The following is a 21,122-nucleotide window of genomic DNA, read 5'->3' on the forward strand; positions in this document are numbered from 1 at the left end:
AGGCATCTATGAGATAGCTGGAAGGACTAAAAAGAATTATGAAAGGCAAAAAGGGGAGGAAAGAAAGACAATATCTGTACGTATAGTCTACTGGGTAAGGATTTTTTTTTTTTTTTTAAGATTTTATTTATTTATTTGACAGAGAGAGGTCACAAGTAGGCAGAGAGGCAGGCAGAGAGAGAGGAGGAAAAAGGCTCCCCGCTGAGCAGAGAGCCCAATGCGGGACTCGATCCCAGGACCCTGAGATCATGACCTGAGCGGAAGGCAGCAGCTTAACCCACTGAACCACCCAGGCGCCCATAGGTAAGGATTTTTTAATAATGTCTTGCTAATGTTGTTTCAAAACCTTAAATTTCAACACTTTAAACCGCTGGGTCTAGAAACTTTGTGGGTTTCAACATTCACAAAGGTTAAAAAAATAAGAGTTTCTTACTTGGTGCATGCATAGATTTCCATGAGCCAGGAAGCTGTATAATGTTAACTTATTCACTCACTAAGAAACAGGACAGAAGATGTATCCATGGAATAACCCCCTAACAGTCATTCTGGAACTCTAGCTTAATCCAAAATCTTAGCAGTATTAATTAAAAAAAAATAACTAACATAATGGGCTCATTCAGTTTTCAGAGTAAATGAATCCAACTTGTCTTAAAATATGAGCTTTCCCAAACTTGTATATTCCAAAGTTATGACTAGGTGATTCTGGGGCCACCTTTATTTTTATCATTAACTAAAATAATCCTCATAGTGAAAGCAGGGTCCTCCTGTCTTCCTGAGCCCTGTGATCTGAATGCCACTGCTTAAGGCTGGTCGGTTGAGTATGTACTTCCTGACCAGAAAACAACTTAAAAGAGAACCTGTCTATGAGGAGGACATTTTCCTTTTCAGAAAACAAAAACAAACAAACAAAACCTCAGGTAACTGATAAATCTCCTGCCACAAACGCCTAGGAACATGATAAAGATTTTTAACAAAAAGTATTTTACATGCACAGTTGCATTTGTAAGAAATAAAAGAAAATCCCTATGTGATGGATATAAAAGACTAAAAACCAGCACAGTCAGTGTGTGATCTGATACTGCAGCTAAATTTGGTTATTATTTTCATAAACTTAAGATTGGGTACTATCAACCAGGACAGAACATGAGGCATAGGACCCAAGTGAGGCACAGAGTTAGAACTGACACAAAGGCTGAGACTCTTTAAGAGCTGTATCATCAGGGCACCTGGGTGGCTCAGTGGGTTAAGCTGCTGCCTTCGGCTCAGGTCATGATCTCAGGGTCCTGGGATCGAGTCCCGCTCAGGTCATGATCTCAGGGTCCTGGGATCGAGTCCCGCATCGGGCTCTCTGCTCAGCAGGAGCCTGCTTCCCTCTCTCTCTCTCTGCCTGCCTCTCCATCTACTTGTGATTTCTCTCTGTCAAATAAACAAATAAAATCTTAAAAAAAAAAAAAAATTAAAAAAAAAAAGAGCTGTATCATCAACCTTCAATGATAAAATGGAAAAGTAGTAAGTTGAATATTCAAACTCCTGGGCAAATAACTTAAATGGATGGGTTTAAGGTTCAGTGTTTTATTACTGGTATACTTCAGACTGAACTGAAAAATTAACATAAAAACTGGACCCAGGGCAGTCTATCCCTGGAGCTCCTAGCAGATCAGTATCAAAACTGTTATGTGGAAGGACATTCACACAAAAAGGTTACAAAAGAGTCTCACAGAAAAACAAAAAAAGCACCAGGAAAGATAAAGTTACAATTAAGCGTTGCATAAAACAAAAAATAATTCAATAGGGATTAGAATTAGCACAAACAATAGCAAGAAATAGACTGCTGTGAAATAAAAAAATGGTAACGTAAGAACATAAAATATGAATATTTGAATACAGACATAAAAGAAATTGAAATCCTAAGGACAAAATAGGAAAAAACAATTTATGAAAAAAGAAAAAATAGAACTTACAGAAATGAGAAGTTAAAAAACAAAAAAAAAAAGGCAACTGTTAATAGGTAGGATGAACAGCAGCTAAAGACCTGGAAAATATTTATGAGGAAGCCAATGAGTTTATTACCAGTACGTGCATGCCTATGGAGGAAGGAATGAAAAGGTTTATTTATGTCTGATGAGAAATGAAGGGAGGAGAATAAAGAGAATTGAGGAAAAGATAATTTAAGAGAATTTCCTAATAGTGATGAAAGCTATCAATCCTCAGATCAATGAACAGTACCTGAACAAAAGAACTGAAAACAGACCTATCTCTAGACGTACCCACAAAAAATGCAGAATGATGAAGATAAAGAAAAATCTTAGGAGAACCAGAAAACAAAGGTATATTACTCTAAAGGAATAATTAGAATGATTTTTCAGCAGCAACAGGAGTCAGGAGAAAATGGACTATTTTCAAAGTGCTTAAAGGAAAAAAAAAACCCTCTCGATCTAGAACTCTTGTGCCTAGCTAAACTACAAGATTGAGAGCAAAGACTTTTCTATGACTGAAAGAGACTTCACTAATAATTCTACACTAAAAAAATTAGTAAGGGCTGCAACTTGGGAGCAGGGAAGGGAAACAAAACCTAAGGAAACAAAGAGTATGATTTTTAAAAAATTGGTAAACAGGAGGGTTTATCCAAATAAGCACCAAGGATGAAACCAGTGTGCAATTATTACTAATTTGAGATGGTATAAAAACACTGAGAAACTAAAATACTAGACAACAGAAACACAGCAGACAAGCTCATTTGTATTCAGGAAGAAGATCAAACAATTTACAGTAGAACCATGATTTTAAAACTTTGATGTTCATCAGAATCACCAAGTTTTTTTTTTTTTAATTTTTAAAAGATTACTTATTTATTTATTTGACAGAGATCACAAGTAGGCAGAGAGGCAAGCAGAGAAAGAGATAGGAAGAAGCAGGCTCCCTGCCAAGCAGAGAGCCCGATGCGGGGCTCCATCCCAGGACCCTGAGACTATGACCCAAGCCGAAGGCAGAGGCCTTAAACCATTGAGCCACCCAGGCACCCCCACCAAGAAGTTTTGTTAGAACACTGCCTGCTGAGCCTTGTCCCTCAACATTTCTGATCCAACAGTCTGAAGTGGAGGCTAAGAATTTGCATTTCAAACAAGTTACAAGGTGATGCTGCTAATGTTGCTCCAGGACCTCTTTAAGAATCAACACATTTGATTTTAAGTCAAATACACTAACTAAAAATTTAAAGTGGGTGTGGGGAGTGAGGGGGGTGGTAATCTGAGTGGCTCAGTTGATTAAGTGGCCAACTCTTGATTTTAGCTCAGGTCATGGTCTCAGGGTTGTGAGACTGAGCCCCATGTCTGGCTCTAAGTCTGGCAAGCCTGCTTGAGGTTCCCTCCCCATCCCTCTCCCCACCCCTCCCTTACTCTCTCTCTCAACAAAAACAGCAAAAAAAGGGTAAATAACCAAATAACTAAAGGAGACTAGATCATTTATAACCCAAAAAAGGGGAAGAAGAATAAACAACAATAAATCAACCCCAGAGAAGGCAGGTAAGTTGAGAAAAAGGAAACAGAACTAAATATAATTCTATTATCAACTAAAATGAATTAAAAGGGCAGTTTTGTTTGTTTTTTTTAAAGATTCTGTTTATTTATTTGACATACAGAGATCACAAGTAGGCAGAGAGGCAGGCAGAGACAGAGAGAGGGGGAAGCAGGCTCACCATCGAGTAGAGAGCCTGATGTGGCACTCGATCCCAGGGTCCTGGGATCATGACCTGAGCTGAAGGCAGAGGCTTTAACCCACTGAGCCACTCAGGTGCCCTAAAAGGGCAATTTAAAAAATCAAAGATGATCAGACTGAATAAAAAACAAAATTCTGCTTTGTTTAATATATCATAAGATTGTAATAATTAAGAACAGTCTCAGAAATGGCAGAGTTAGACGAAGTGACTAGTGACACAGAACAGAAAATCTAGAACCAACTTGTACAAAAAGGGAATTCTGATATATAACAGAAATAACACTGCAGATCATTAAGAAAAGGATTAGCTACTCAAAAACGACAGCTGGTTATGGTTATCCAGGGAAAAATGAAACTGGATTTCCACCTCACAATGTATGTAGAATTCAATTTAGGACTTACGATTAAATACTTGTATGTAATTAAATGTAAAAAGCAAAGCTAAAACTTTTAGAAGAAAAAACAGCAGTAGAGGGGCACCTGGGTGGCTCAGTCGGTTAAGCATCTGCCTTTAGCTCAGGTCATGATCCCCGGGTCCTGGGATTGAGCCCTGCATAGGGCTCCCTGCTCCGAGGGAAGCCTGCATCTCCCTCTCCTGCTCCCCCTGCTTGTGTTCCCTCTCACTGTGTCTCTCTCTGTCAAGTAAATGAAACCTTAAAAAAACCAAACAAATGGCAGTAGAAAAGGATTTCTTAAGACACAAAAAGCTAATTAAACAAGATTTGTCAATTCAACTACCTGAAAATCACATCTGTTCAATAAAAGACTAACAAAGTGGAAAGATAAACATAAAATGCTTGAGAACATACTTATAATACATGTAACTAAAAAAGAATTAGGATGCAGAAGAGATAAAGAACACAGGCAGATCAGTACCACCACCAAGACATTAAAAATGGATGAAAGACACCAATGCTTCAAGGAAGAAAAACAAGATTAAATATGAAAAGATGTTTATAGCATCATTAAAAATCAGGGGACTACCGATGAAGACAATACTACTGTACACCCACCAGATTCACAAAATTTAAGAATATGAGGAATCTGAAAGGCAGGGTTGGGGGTAGTGGGGGTAGGAAGGGGAAAAAAAAAATGAAAAGATGGGATTGGTAGGGAGACAAACCATAAGAAACTCTTAATCTCAGGAAACAAACTGAGGGTTGCTGGGAGGTCAGGGGTTAGGGATAGGGTGGCTGGGTTATGGACATGGGGAGGGTATGTACTATGGTAAGTGCTGTGAATTATGTAAGACTGATGATTCACAGACCCGTACCCCCGGGGCAAATAATACATCACATGTTAATTAAAAAAAAAAAAAAAGAGAGAGAGAGAGAGAAACTGACAAAATCAGTATCAGAGGATACATGAAGAAAAAATCTTTACATTCTGCTAGCAGTGCAGATTAGTAAGACCACCTTGGAAGACAATTTAACATTACTTTGTAAAATTGAGTGCAAAAGGTTTTACTTATACATACAACCTAGAGAATCTCTTACACCTTTGCTCCAGAAGACCTCACAAGAATATTCCTAGCAGCAAAGATATTAGTAAAGACCATATACCATGCAGTATGGTATATTCCCATGACAGAATTCTGTACATCAGTGAAAATTAATGAACTAAAGTGCTAAGCAACATGAGTATATAAAAACAAAACAAGAAAGGCAATTCCTAGGAGAGTACACAGAATAGTGTTTTTAAGAGCTCAAAAAATAGGGACGCTTGGGTGGCTCAGTCGGTTGAGCCGCTGCCTTCAGCTCGGGTCATGATCCCAGGATCCTGGGATCGAGTCCCATGTGGGGTTCCTTGCTCAGCAGGGAGCGTGCTTCTCTCTCTGCTTCTGCCTGCTTGTGCTTTCTCTCTCTCTCTGACAAATACATACATAAAATCTTAAAAAAAAAAAAAAAAAAGCTCAAAAAATAAAACAAAACCCTACATATGATTTTTTCCCCCAAAGCATAGAAAGCAAAAATCTGTGTCAGTGATTATAGGGAGTAGGGGATGACAGAAAGCGGAGATAAGGAGGAAAAGCATCTAAGTGGATCCCAGTTAGTGACAATGGAAGAGTTCTTGGAATGGCTATGCAGGGTGGTATCAAGAGTACGCCTTAAGATTAAGATGCTGTAAAACTTAACTTCATAACTTAAGTAAGCATACATGTGTGTTTTCCCATTCTTTAATATGTATTAACTATATTTAAAGAGTAAAAAAAAAAAAGAGGAAAATATTACTAAAATATGCTAGTTGATATTGCAGTGGGAACCAAATCCCCAGTCCAGTACTTACTGATCAAGGGTCTTATAATAAATGTCCAGATCCTTGTTCACGAGCTCTGTTGTTCTCATAACAATCAGCATTTCCCTGTACTTTTCTTCTGCATCCCGATATTGAGGTTCTCGAAGTTCTCTCTTAAAATGAATAATTTCTTCCTCATAACCTTTCTGTCGCCCTACTGCCAAATCGTGATTTCTTTTTATATTGTCTATTTTTTCTTCCAACTTCTGATGTTCACTATAAAAGGTAAACATGACAATTAAGGACCATTTTTAGCTTTTAGCAGCCTGATGTGGAAAAGCCCGATCTCTCTAGATATGTAAGTCTCTCCTTGCTTTTTATTTAAGGCTTTAGTACTAAAGAAAAAATTCTTAAATCTCTGAAGCGTCCAGGTTTCTGAACAGCTGAGTTCTGTGTCTTGAACAAGGAACTCTCATAACACATCAACACTGAGCAAGGTCCTCACTTTTAGACACTAACTTAAAAAAAGTACTCCTGGTGACTAGATTACAAATTCACAAAATTCTGTTTGTGAACGGAGAATGCACAATTACCAACGCTAAGACGTTACTGAGTAATAGATGTCATCATCCTGTTCATACTACATCAAAGACGAAATACAATTTCATCTCAAACTATTAGTTTCTGTGGTAATACTCAGTAAAGGTTTGTACTCTATGAGAACAAAATTTCACTTGCACAAGTGCAAGCCTAAAAAAAAGTAAAATACCCAAACTTTTCTTGTAACTAGCAAGATAATACAGATTTGTGTGCATTAAAAATCTTATTCCTTTAACAATTACTTATTAAGGACCTTCTTACTAAGTACTGCTCCCCAGTTTATGGACATCCTTATAGAACTGGCCATATTATCTGTTTTATTGACACTTCTGTTACATTCTAGTTGAAAAGAGATTTGAAAAAGAACAGTTGTACTTAGTAGTCTGAATATTAAAAAAAAAAATCACTGTTATGTGCCAAACATAGAAGAAATTTAAAAAATATCTGGTTTTAGTCTTCAGTAGCAAAGAATAAGTTGTTTCAACTGTAACTGTCTTCTAAAAGCTTCACTCTTTCAACTTCCCCCTGAGAGCTCTAACATTTCAATGTCAAAGAGCTGAGGCTTAGGAGCTAGAATATTTGTCTAGCTTTTGTCATAAATTCCTGTGGATTTTTTTCTCAAGCTCAAAATGTTCTAATGCTTTAGAAATGAGAATGAAGATGAAGATTATATCTTCAGTTATAAAGTCTGTTATAAAATCAGTTATAAAGTCTGATTTCTTCAGATTTTAAAGATTTTAAACAGCTAAACAAAGAGTACTTACAATAACATAAGATTAAACCATTTGTTAGGTTTTATCAAGTAAATTAAAATTTCATTAAAATACCATTTAGAAAAACTTACACATTCTTTGATTCAGATTTAAAGTCAAGAAAACAAATGAAAATCGTAAGGGAGGGCTGAATAAATGGCCTGTATTTGGCTAAGATAGTTAAGAAATCTGTTTGGCTCTAGTGCCTTAGCATCAACCAGTTCCTTAGATAATTCCTAAGGCAACTCTAAGGCACACAAGGCATGAACAACATCATTTCTGCTGTAGCAGGAAGGTAGCAACTAAAGAAGTATCAATAAAAGATGAAAGAAGTAACAGACTAATCATTAAAAACAAAAAACAAGCAGCTCTGGCTGGCATGCAATTACAACTGGAACTATCTAGAATGGGTCTCCAATGACAAATCACTTTGGCAATAAGTCCACTGGCAGTATTAGACACTGTATAAGCTGTGACCCAGGCATGGACCACAGACCATATGTGCTCTTTACACTTGATACCATCATCTTGTGAAGTAAGCTAACAGAAATCTGGGACTCTGCATATTTAAACCTGCCAAACAGGTTTGTAGGACTATAAATTCTGTATTACTTCTTCAGTAATTCAATTGTAAAGCCATGACATATGGTTGTATAAAAATTCTGTCCACCTTCCTATAAGTCTCAAGGGACATATATGATAAAATTCTCTTTTAAAAAATATGTATTGAGTATTCTTCACATTTCAATAAAAAGGACCTTTATTTAAAGACTCCTTTTAAAAACATACTTCTTCATTTGTAAAACCTGCATTTGACCCATTTCCTTCAAATGCTGTTTTCTTTCTTCTTCAACTTCTTTTAGTTCCTCATTTCTTTTTCTTAAAGTAAGGTTATCCTGTAGCCATCTCTCTTGTATCTAAATAATATCAAATTGGTTAACAAAAATAATCAGGTTACCAACATGTGATTCATAATACACAATTGCTGACAGTACTAACTCTGCCTTCACTTAGAATCAGGTTAAACTCAAACAAAAGAGGGAGAAGCAGGAGTGAGGGGATCTTGAGACTTAGAATAATATGGACAGCCCACAAATACACAAAACAGATATTTAAATGATGAAATAGAAGAATATAACTATGTTTTAATATATTTTTTAAGATTTTATTTATTTACTTGACAGATCACAAGTAGGCAGAGAGACAGGCAGAGAGAGAGGGGTGGGAAGCAGGCTCCCCACTGAGCGGAGAGTCCGATGCTGGACTCAACCCCAGGACCCTGAGATCATGACCTGAGCTGAAGGCAGAAGCTTAACGCACTGAGCCACCCAGGTGCCCCATCATGTTTTAATATTTTATACCTATACCCCATTGGGATCATTTTGCATGGGAACCCCACAATAAAGCTTACTGATGTAAAAGATCACAAAAGGGAAATATACTATCAAAGTCTCACCTCACTTTTTTTTCCTAGTTGTGTTTATCTCTTAACATATGCTAAGGCTGAGATTACTGTTAGGCATGTCAAATAACATCTTTACCTTCAGGTTGACAAGTGACAGTCACAAGGCAGTCAGAAGTTTCACAAAGATGGTACCTATCTGCATACCTGATGGCACTTTCCCAGTTGAAAATACAAGAAGTTTCCTAGTTCTGAGTAGTTCTAGCCTTAAAAAGAGACCCATCATGCAACAGCAGCAACACCAACAGAATTATTTCAGTAACCTTCCTGGTGATTATGAACTATGTTGTCAAGAGCCAAACAGGAAATAGTTTATAAGTTGACTATTTGGAATGCAGGGAAAAAAACTGCCTGCAGAACTAGATTTGACTCATAAAAGTCTTAATATACAAAACTCATCCCAAGTTCAGAGTCCAGACTTCTCAAAGGGGAGACTAGGACCATCCTGCATTAACCCTTCCAACTGAAATAAACACAGTGTTATGGGAAGTGGGAGGGAGGGGCAAGTATTTGGTAGAATCTTCTTGCCAACAGTAATTGCACAGGAATTACTAAGGTGTAAGGATTTGGGAGGTGGGCCAGGAGGGAAGCCAAGGACTTCTGTAACATGCTTAACCTTGCAATCTATGAATCACTATTCTGAGGTGGGCTTTTTTTAAACTGTCATTAAGGTCACCTTTAGTTTTCCTGCAAATAGTAATACAAATCCATACACATCTATTAAGGGCATTATTATAGGCAGTTAAGTAACTAAAACGATATGATTGTAAATATCCCTTTGTTGCCAGGCAACCTCACGTACCACTGCAGTTGCTGTGACTCTCAAAAATTCGTCCCTAAGAGACTACACTTGGACTTATTAGGAACAGAAAACTAATAAGAGTTTCTTTCTTTTTTCTTTTAGGTCAGCTTCTAGTTGCTCTCAGTGATCATTTTGAAAGACTGTATACAGCACAGTAGTTAAACAGCACAAGTTTTTAAGTTAGGTACATTTGGCTCAAAACTCAGCATTACAGCTGATGATTTGATGACTTTGAGCAAATGAGCTTAAATTCTGAGCCTCAGTTTACTTAACATGTGTAACCTGGTGGTAATAATACCACTTGTCATATAATGCTGATGTTAAGATTAAATGAATGAACATGTATGTAAAATAATCAGCACAGTGCCTAGGCTCAGTAATTGATAGTGAAATGCTTTTTGGGTCAAATCTATCCTTGTACTTTAAGCAGTGAGTATTCAGTCTACAAAATATAAAGTATCAGAGAAAGAAGAAAGAAAGCCAGATACAGTTAAAATATAACAGAATTGTTTCTCTGTATGTAATATTAGCAGTGTGGCAATGCTGGGTCAAGTTCTACTTCTGTTACTACTTTTGTGACCTCAGGCAAGGCAGGTCACCTCCAGTTCCTTTCATCTAAAAAATGAGGGAGGCAGATTATTCAACTTCCAAATTTCTTATTCTGTGGACTGAATTTCATAGAGCATGAGCATGTAAATAAAGTACTGTTAGGCTCAAAATATAAACCCCAGTTATTTAGCCCTGATGACAGTTAATGTACGAAGTGGGGTACCTAAAGCAGGCCTAAAAATTAGCTGCATTCTAGGTAACTGTAATGGAGCAGCACACTGAATTGACTGCAGTTCAAGTTCTACCAAGTCTGGCTGGGGAAAATGCCATTAATTACAGAGAATGGCCTGAAAGTTCTGCAGTGCTTTAGGTCAGTGACCGATACATTAGAACCCCTGGGAACTTTAACAAGGCATAGTTGCTTCTGCCCGTGCCCCAGAGATTGGCCTATAATGGAGACATAGACATGTATGTTTTTAATAACCCAGGTGCTTTTTTTTTTTTAAATTGAGATGTGGGGTGCCTGGGTGGCTCAGTGGGTTAAAGCCTCTGCCTTTGGCTCAGGTTGTGATTGCAGGGTCCTGGGATTGAGCCCCCATCAGGCTCTCTGCTCAGCAGGTAGCCTGTTTCCTTCTCTCTGCCTGCCTCTCTGCCTGTGATATCTATCAAATAAATAAAATCTTAAAAAAAAAATTGAGATGTAATTGATATATCATAAAGTTCACCATTTTAAAGTGTGTAAATCAGAGGTTAGTATACACACATGTCGTGCAACCATGACCACTAATTCCAGAACATTTATTACCCCCAAAAGAAACCAAGTACACATTACCAGTCAATGTATTTCCTTTCTCTCTCTTTCCCCTAACCCCTGGTAACACTAATTTGCTTTTTGTCCCTTTGGATGTTCACATTTCATATAAAAAGAATCACATAATATGTGGTCATTTGTGATTAGATTCTTTCATCATGTAGCATAAGGTTTATTCATGCTGTAGCATATATCACCATTTCACTCCTTTTCATGGCTGTATAATATTCCCTCCTATGATGTGACGGTTAATGTTACATGTCAACTTGGATGGGCCATAGTATGCTCAGACATTTGGTTGAACATTATTCTGAGTGTATATTGGAAGGTATTTCTGAATAAAATTAACATCTGAGTTGGGAGACTAAAACGGGCTGTCCTCCCTAACGTGGGTGAGCCTCATATCAATTAACAACAACCTGAATAGAACAAAAACACCAAGTAAGAGGTACCTGCTCCTGTCTGAATGTATGAACTGAAAGAGTGGTCTTTTCCTGCCCTTGGACTTGAACTGAAACCTTGGCTCTTAGACCCTGACATTCAGCCTAGAAATATACCATCAGATCCCCTGAGTCTCCACCTTGCCAACTACAGATCTGGGGAATGTTCAGCCTCCACAATCATGTGAGCCAATTCCTTATAATAAACTTTATAAAAATTTGTGTACACGTATATATCCTGTTGGGTTCTGCTGCTCTAGAGAACCTAATACATACGGACATACCCCACTGATCCATTCATCGGTTGATGACCATCTGGGTTGTTTCCATATTTTAACTAATGTTAACAATGCTGCTATGAATACTCTTGTACAAGTTTTTATGTGAACATGTTAAAATTCTTCTTGGTTGTACACCTAGGAGTGGTAAACCCAGGTGATTCTGATGGGTGCCTTCTAACTAACCTTTGCTCCCTAGAACACTCCAACATTTATTTTAGGCTTCAATCACACAGTATGCTAAAGAACATCATTAATGGAAGATTAGAAAAGATGCTGAAACACACTGTGGGGGAAAAATAAAAAAGGAAGGAAGACCAAAAAAAAAAAAAAGAAAAAGAAAAAAAGCCTCAAGAGGTTTGTTAAAGACCTGGCATTATTAATCTACACAGTGTCCTCCTTTCCATAAATGTTTCCAGGAAACATTTATCCAGAGGAAAAAAAAAAATTTTGTTTTTAAAATGGGAACTGGATTCCTTTCAGCTCTGAAACAATTTAAATCTTAACTAATTGTGACTTGTGACTTCCTATCCTATTCTATTCCCATCCTATCCTATTCCTATCCTCATGTGACTACTAGAATCTTTAGCAAGCATATCACATTTCATGGGCTACACTTTATATACTTCTCTCCTTGTTTTACTTTCTTGTCCTCATTTCTACATTGATTCATTTTTCCACTAAATTAAAATGTTATTTGGCATTGTTCAACGTATATAATTTATTAAGTCATTTCTAGAACAAAGCAGATTACAAGTCAACTAATAGAATCAGATCCACGAAGTTTAGACCATCAACTTGAAAAGGGTCACAGGTGGGTAAATCTTAATAATCTCTGTATACATTTATACATGGAGAGACACTACTGATTTGTAGACTGTGATTTTCCTTTAATTTTTTAAAACAATTTAAAATTTCTTTTATTTATTTATTTGACAGAGAGAGAGAGAGCAGAGAGCCCAATATGGGGCTCGGTCCCAGGACCCTGGGATCATGACCTGAGCTGAAGGCAGAGGCTTTAACCCACTGAGCAACCCAGGTGCCCCAGAGACTGTGATTTTTAAGCTGACAACCAATATATAAGTGAGGAATAACTAAGTATCTCATTACACATGCCATCATAAATTTATAGTTACTTACCATTCATTAGATGGCAGAGATTTTTTTTTAAAGATTTTATTTTTGAGGGGCACCTGGCTGGCTCAGTTGGTGGAACATGTAACTCTTGATCTAGGGACTATGAGTTTGAGCTCCATGTTGGGTGTAGAGATTACTTAAAAATAAATAAAAAGTTGGGTGCCTGGGTAGCACAGTAGGTTAAGCATCCAATTCATGATTTCCGCTCAGGTCAAACATGACCTCAGGGTGGTGAGATTGAGTCCGGTAGTGGGCTCTGTGCTTTCCGTGGAGTCTGCTTGAGATCCTCTCTCCCTCTGACCTTCCCATTGATGTGTTCTCTCTCTCTCTCTCTCTCACATAAATAAATCTTAAAAAAAATAAAACATTTTTAAAAATTAAAAAAAATTTTTTTTGAGGTATCTACACCCATCATGGGACTTGAACTTACCACCCTGAGCTCAGGACCTGCATGCTCCACCAAATGACCCAGCCAGGCACATCTAGATGGCAGAAATTTACTTTTGACTAATATTTATGTATTTGAAACCTGGCGCTATGGTCAGGTGCCCTGCAGACAGCTGATATGGCTAATCTTCAAACAGATTTTAAACCAGCATTTATAACTAAATGATTAAAGCGTTCACATAGCAAATTTTGTTAATACAACAGGAATACAGAAATGGTGTAAAGACATTAACTATCATGCTTACAAAAGGAATGCTGAAAATAATTTCTCAGTGATTTATACTGGCAGAAATTAATTTCCTTAGTAGGGAAAATGATATAGCAATCAACTGATAAAATAACTGGAAATATATAGATATTTTACTTACAACTTCTGGGATTATTTTACCACTATCCTTGTTCTGTGTGTTTTTTATCTCACATTAAGGAAGAAAAGAAAGTGAGAAAAAATAGAGATCTATATGTAGGATATTCATTGCCACCATCTACAGCAAGAAAAAAGTGATCAATTTCTGGCACACCCACAAAGCAGAGTATTTCAGGATCATTAAAAACAATATAGTGGGGGTGCCTGGGTGGCTCACTAAGTTAAGCACCTGCCTTTGGCTCAGGTCATGATCCCAGGTCCTGGAACTGAGCCCTGCATCGGGCTCCCTGCTCAGTGAAAAGCTGCTTCTCCCTCCCCCTTTCGTGCTCCCCCTGCTTGTGCTATTTCTCTGGCAAATAAATAATCTTTAAAAAGTCATGAGCTCTTAATGTAAATATACAAAATTATTAAAAAAAAAAAAAAAAACAAACGAGGGGCGCCTGGGTGGCTCAGAGGATTGAGCCTCTGCCTTCTGCTCGGTTTATGATCTCAGGGTCCTGGGATCGAGTTCCGCATCGGGCTCTCTGCTCAGCGTGCAGCCTGCTTCCCTTTCAATCTTTCTGCCTACTTGTGATCTGTCTCTGTCAAATACATAAATAAAATGTTTGAAAAAAGAATGTGGTAGATCTGTGAGCTGACTTGATATATAAGATCAAACTGCATTAAGTGAAAAAAGCAAGGTGCAGAATATGAATGGTATGATCTCATACATTTAAGTAAATACACATATACACAAAATATATTACTGATCTCTCCACCTGCTGATAAGAGTAAGAAATTTCTTTTTAAGATTTATTTGACAGAGAGAAACAGCAAGAGGGGGAACACAAGCAGGGGAAGGAGAAAAGGGAGAAGCAGGTCTTCCACTAAGCAGGACCCTACGATCAAGACCTGAGCCGAAGCCAGACACTTAATGACTGAACCTCCCAGGCGCCCCAAGAAACTTCTTTGAAAACAAACAAAAAACTGTTAACGTAATGACATCTAGGAGTGAGCTGAGACAAGGCAGAAAGGAAGGGAGAATTTTAATTTAAACTTTTTATGTTTAAATATTTATATTTAAAATCAGCTTTGGGGCACCTGGGTGGCTCAGTCAGTTAAGCGTCTGACTCTTGGTTTTGGCTCAGGTCATGATCTCATGAGCATGAGTTCAAGCCCTGCACTGGGCTCCATGCTGGACATGGAGCCTACTTAAGATTCTCCCCCCTCACCTCAGTTCCTCCTCCAGCCTGCTCACACTCTCTCTAAACTAAGCAAATAAATAAAAACTTCTATGTTTAAACTTTTAATAAAATAGGAAAAAAGGAAGAAAAGATTATGTTATTAGAATTGCTTTTCTCTACTGTATGTATTTCTACTTAATGGAGCTATTGAAAACAAAAGTAGAAATTAAAACATAAAGAGAAGAATGTTATTGGTCTAAGTGATATCATAAGCAACTAGCAAAAAAAGACCTACCTTCTGTGTATCAATATCTTGTCTCATGATTCCCATGTCTTTATTTATATTTTCTTTGTGTTTCTCATATTCATTTAGTTGAGCTACTACTTTATTAAGTTCATTTTCTTTTTGCTACAAAAAAGAAAATTCTTTAAGCACAAGAAATAAAAGTATAAACAAATAATAATTTTAAGTTTTAAATTACCTTCTTATAGTCATCTTTCCCATCTTGAATATAATTCTCAATGTCTTTCATATAACCATGGATATTTTTAACCTTTTCTTTGATATCATTCATCTGTGGAAAAATATTTTAGTATTTATTTAATTCGTATGTTTATACACTGGTTGGGACCAGGGCATATCAGAAGATTTATTGCCAAGGAAAAATACATATTCAGGTTAAAAAAAACTTAATAGGCAAGCACAGTGGGACAGTGGCTTGGAAGCTGGAGCTTTGGGTTCCACTTTCTACCACCGTCAAAATTTTATAATCTGAGACAATTCCCTTTATCATCTATGGGACTGGATTAAATAGTCTCTCTTCAAAACTTCTATTTTAGATTAAGAAGCAAAATAATTTGAATCTTTATTCTTTTTAAATTAATTTTTAAATTAACATGATATATTGTTTCAGGGGCATAGGTCTGTGATTCATCAGTCTTATACAATTCACAGTGCTCATCATAGCACAGTGTCTACCATCAGTCACCCCACCCCTCCCAATCCCTCCATTCCAGCAACCCTCAGTTTGCTTCCTGAGGTTAAGAGTCTCTTATGGTTTGTCTCTCTCTCTCTGTTTCTTCTGGTTTCATCTTTTCCTCTCTTCCCCTATGATCCTCTGCCATGTTTCTCAAATTCCATGTATCAGTGAGATCATATGATAACTGTCTTTCTCTGATTGAGGTATCCTGCTCAGCATAATACTCTCTAGTTCCATCCACATTGTTGCAATTAGCCTAACAAGAATTTTTAATGTCGATTATGTCACAAATCTGAAAATACTATTTACCTTACCATGTTTTTAATTTCGTATGAAATGCTACTGTCCAACATGTTCTCTGAACATTAAGTTTAATATATGTATTCGATAATAAAAATATAAATGAAATCTTACTTTATCCTGGGCTATTTTGTTACTTTTATTTTTTTTGTTGATTATTTCTTCTTTCTCCTGCTGGAATTTCTCCATTGTTGTTTCCAAAGGGCTTAACTGCTCTTTAGCATCCTAAAAATACAAAACATCGTGTCTTATATTGAATTATCTTATTTCAGGTGTCAGACTTTACAGTTGTAACAAAAGCACTTTCTATGTGTCAGGCTTGAAAGATAAACTCATCTGCTTTTTCCAACAATCCTATGAAGAGCCCTACCATTATTTTCATTCCATATTTCAGATCCGTAAACAGGCACAGAATGATTTGTTTGGGGTCACAAAAGTAAATGAAGGATCCAGTATCCATATCCTGTCCAATTCCAGAGTCTTTCTTGTAATGACTATGCTATACTGCTTCACCACTAATCTGATTCCTAATCCAGGCATGTGCTCCCAAGCATATGAGCAGGTGGCTTCAGGTATAAGTTTTTAATAGTTTGTAGGGGCACATGTCAGCTCTGTGTGACCAAAGAAGAGATTCAGTTCAGGTCTCTCTTTTACAGATGGAAATATGACTATACAGGACACTTATGTCCTTAAACTTAGTTTGCTAAGAGCTAAGTAGATATTTTATGGTATAAAAACATATTGGTACATTGATGTTGGTATGTCCACTCCTATTTGGGAAGGAAAGGAACTTTAGAGTGACCAACTATTTTACTAATCAGGAGTCTACATTGTTCAGCCTTGTAACAGCTCTATAGCATACTTATCACTGTAGAAAACAATGATACTCAAGCTAAGATAATGAATATCTAATGAACCCATAAAAGAAGAAACAATCCCTTAGCATTACTTTAGGTGTATTTTTTGTATTTTATCATATTGAGAAGAGGTACAGTGTGGTAGGAAGTCAAATGTAACAGACATTGAAGAGCCACCTGAAAATAAACCCTGCCTCCTACTAGCTGCATGACCTTGGCTAAGACATGAAGCATCTGTAAGTCTCAATCTCTTCTTTATAAAAAGGGGACTAAGCCATATACCTCAACAAGGTTACTGAGACGCTGAACTGTTTAATTTCAAAGGGCTTTATAAAGAGTAAAAAAATTAAACAAATGTAAGATGTTACTATTTTCCTATCATACTCTAAGCCTCTGATAATTTGTAATTTGAAAATACTTCTGAAACATTTATAGTAATTAATAACAGACTCAGAAATATATTTAGTACTCACTGAATGTTTACAATTATGAAAAGCTGGGTAAGACTGTTATTTCTAAAACTGTTCAAAAATTTGATTTGGTCTTAGATGTGATTAATCTAGATGAGGGATGATGAATGGTTTCCATTCCATGCAGTAACTCAAAGCCTGCTCACTATAGTGGGAAGGATTCTGAGATTACACCTGGAATCAACAGAAAAAGCGCTATGACTGAGAGGCAGTATCTGCCATGGATACAGGATTGGTAGGTAAGACAAATATCCCATACATACAGGACTCCGTATGTGTAGTTAACTAGCCACCTGACCAGCCCCAGTAATAGGAAGTTCAATAATTAACCAAGCAGCCAATTCTTCCTTATTATAGCCAAAATCTTCCCTGACACCTTTACCTATTAGTACAAGTTTTGTCAACAAAGGAGCCACAGAAAGAATTATACTATTTTTTATTTTTATCCTCCCAGTAATCATAGTTTTAGTCACTACACCAATAAAGAGCATTTCACATATTTGAACTAACTTAAAAAAAAGATATGTGGGGCACACCTGGCTGGCTCAGTCAGTAGACCATGAGACAACTGATCTCAGGGTTGTGAGTTCAAGCCCATGTTCGGCATAGAGCCCATTTAATTTAAAAAAAAAAAAAAAAAAAGAAAAGAAAGAAAAAAATAGTTTTGTATGAATTTTCTTACCTTTATCTCTCTGAATAAAGACTGAACTTCAGTGGATAATTCCACAGTCTGCTCCTCTAGTTGCTGACGACGTTGTAAATTAGTAGATATATGAAGTTTCTCTGATTTAAGTTCATTTGTTGTACTTTTAAGGTGTTGGATCTGTTCCTGCTGGTCCTGTATAAGCTTACGATTCAATTCCATCTTACTGGAAACTACACAAAAACATACACAGTGACTAAAGTAAGGATACAGAAAATACTACAAGCAGCTAGCTTCCATTTTTAGAGTTCATGGAATTCACAAAGGCTCAGCTTCCAGGGGTCTCACCCACTGCAAGAAAAGTGCTATGGAACCCCTTTCTGGCCACCCATGGGTGAGGACCACAGGGTAAGTAAGACTAAGAAAAGAGTAGAACTCATCACATATCCATCATTCAAAACCTCCCATCATTCTAAATCTGTTGTGCAAAGCAAGGAAACAAGTGAGGCTTTGAGAAAAGAGAATGAATATAGGGTGAACTGCAAAAAAGACAGTTCCTTGTCCACATAACATACAAAATTTGTGATAAAAAGCATATGCCAGGATGTTGAGGTCTTTATGGGTATATGAAGAAACAGACTGTATTACCTGTATCTAATTTGTGTTGCTTTTCTTGTTTTTCCTGGTTTACTTGTTGAACAGTTCTATCCAAGTCTATCCCTTGCAGCTTAGCTGCTTGTTGTGCAATTTTCCTTTCAACATCTTTAAGTTCCATCTTAAGAATAAAACAAAGTTATTTCCTTTAACAAACTTATTACATTATCATTATTCAGTATCTTTAAAAACTGTGTTTTAGGGGTGCCTGGGCGGCTCAGTGGGTTAAGCCTCAGCCTTCAGTGCAGGTCATGACCTCAGGGTCCTGGGATCGAGCCCCGCATCGGGCTCTCTGCTCAGCAGGGAGCCTGCTTCCCCCTCTCTCTTTGCCTGCCTCTCTGCCTACTTGTGCTCTCTGTCAAATAAATAAATAAAATCTTTTTTAAAAAACCAAAAAACCCCAAAAACCTGTATTTTAAAATCTGAATTTGTAACTGATTTCTTATTAAATTTTAATAAGGTTTAATAGGATAAAATGAATTTTAATAATTTAAATATATAAACAAAAGGAAACCAACTAAATATGAAAACAAACAGGACATTTCTTAATTCTCATGTTTATGAATAAAGAATCCAAACCCAGGAATGTAAACTAAGCCGTACTCCCATCAGAGTATCTGCAGTTCAGGACAGGGAACTCAAAACTCAACCTATACCTGAATACTATCTGTTTGTTTTTACCACTCTCACATTTCACATTCAAACCCCTAAGAAACAAGTTTTATCTGGCCTTCCACTACAATAAATTTACCTGGAGCCTCTCCATAATTGTAACATCTGTCAGGCAGACTTTAGCACTTTCTTCTTCAGGCATTATTGTGCCCAAGAGTGTATCCTGTTCCTCTATGTCATTCTTTAAGCGCTGAATGTCTCTATTGACATTCTGCAGTTTGTTTCTTAATTCCGGTATTTCCTTCTCCTTCAAATCAATTATGCTTTGCCTGAACAGAGAACACACAATTAAAAATTGGCTAATGTTTTCTTATCATAAAATGGAGGTTATGCATTTTTGGCAAAAATATAATAAGAAGTGACTGTATCCTCAGGGCATCATATCAGTGGACACATGACATCATTATACTTTATTACTGGAGATGTTAATCTTTTTCATACTTGGTTAAGATGGTGTCAGCCAGTTTTACCCACTATAAATTTACTATTTTTGTCTTTGTAATTAATAACGATCTTACAAGAAATATATTGGGACTATGTCAATATCTTGCTTCTCCTCAAACTTTTGCCCACTGATTTCAGTATCCAATGGCAGATCCTGCTCACAACAATTACAACAGTCTCCCTGAAGCCACGAAGATCCCCAGGGTATATACTCCAAGACGCCCAGTAGATGCCTGAAATCATGGATAGTACCAAACCTTATATATACACCTTTTTTCCCTAGTCACATCTGTGATAGAATTTATAAATAAGGTACGGACATTAATAATACTAATAATTAAACAAATATAACAATAAACTGTAATAAAATAAAAAATATACTGTAAAAAAAAGTTAAGTGAAAATGGTCTCTCTCAAGATATCTTACTGTACAGGGGCACGTGAGTGGCTTAGTTGGTGCAGTGTCTGACTGGTGATTTCGGCTCAGGTCATGATCTCATGAGTCATGGGATCGAACCCCAAGTCAGGGTCTGCACCAGTGGAAGTCTGTCTGAGATTCTCTCCCTCTGCCCCTCCCCTCCTTCAAATGTGTGCTCTCTCTCAAATAAATAAAAATTTAAAAAATCTTATTGTACTGAACCCTCACTCCCTAAGACGATTATATGATAAAATGCCTGTGTGATGATATATATGATAAAATGCCTGTGTGATGATATGAGCAATTTCAGTAGTCTTTCCATTAATGTTTTTCTGTTTTAGGGCCAAACCCAGGATCCCACATGGCAACTAGACGTTATTTCTCCTTAGGTTCCTACAGCCTTCAAAAGTTCTTCAGTCTTTGTCTTTCATGATCTTGACACTTTTGATCAGTATAGTCAGTTAATTTACAGAAAATCTCTCAGTTTGGCAAACATTACAGTAATAGAGCTGCACTTTCCCTCTCCACTGTTTCTGTTACCTGAGGTCAGCTGTGGTTCAAAAGCAGATGATCCTCCTGACCTGTCATTATGTTAACAGTAGCCCAACTTGAAGTTACAAGGTCTATATCATTCTCCTCACTTCATATCATCACACAGGCATTTTATCATGAAGTGTTAACTGAGCAGAACCAACTTCCCTACATTTCACAATCTCCTCCTATTATGTTCTCAAAATCTTATTCTCATTCCATAGTCCACTGGCTTCTCTCCTCTTAACTAATATACCTGTCTGAACCAATTAAGAACTTTATTAAGCCCAGCTTTCTAAATATTCAATTCTGAGAGCTTGTCTCCTTAGACCATCAGCTCCTTAAAGATTATGTCATACTGGTCTCTGTGACCAGTTTTATGATCTACATTGTGGG

At 37.0% G+C, this 21,122-nt stretch overlaps 1 protein-coding gene across 10 annotated transcripts in view; it reads right to left on the reverse strand.

Annotated features, from left to right (window-relative positions):
* RAD50 (RAD50 double strand break repair protein) overlaps positions 1-21,122 on the reverse strand; it is a 219,173-nt gene that overhangs the window by 19,577 nt on the left and 178,474 nt on the right. For all 10 annotated transcript variants that reach the window (XR_006605369.1, XM_013052521.2, XM_013052517.2 and 7 more), the window contains 8 exons: positions 19,413-19,602; positions 18,656-18,782; positions 18,047-18,240; positions 16,152-16,262; positions 15,240-15,332; positions 15,053-15,166; positions 8,091-8,218; positions 6,001-6,225 (listed from right to left, as the gene is read on the reverse strand). Coding sequence is in view for 9 of the 10 variants with exons in the window: in XM_013052521.2 (XP_012907975.1) it covers positions 6,001-6,225; positions 8,091-8,218; positions 15,053-15,166; positions 15,240-15,332; positions 16,152-16,262; positions 18,047-18,240; positions 18,656-18,782; positions 19,413-19,602 (1,182 nt within the window). In the remaining variant the exon portion in view is untranslated. The remainder of the gene's footprint in view (positions 1-6,000; positions 6,226-8,090; positions 8,219-15,052; positions 15,167-15,239; positions 15,333-16,151; positions 16,263-18,046; positions 18,241-18,655; positions 18,783-19,412; positions 19,603-21,122) is intronic.

This window comes from Mustela putorius, unplaced genomic scaffold, assembly GCF_011764305.1.
Source record: "Mustela putorius furo isolate JIRA1106 unplaced genomic scaffold, ASM1176430v1.1 tig00000145_pilon_pilon_pilon, whole genome shotgun sequence".
Taxonomy (NCBI): Eukaryota; Metazoa; Chordata; class Mammalia; order Carnivora; family Mustelidae; genus Mustela; species Mustela putorius.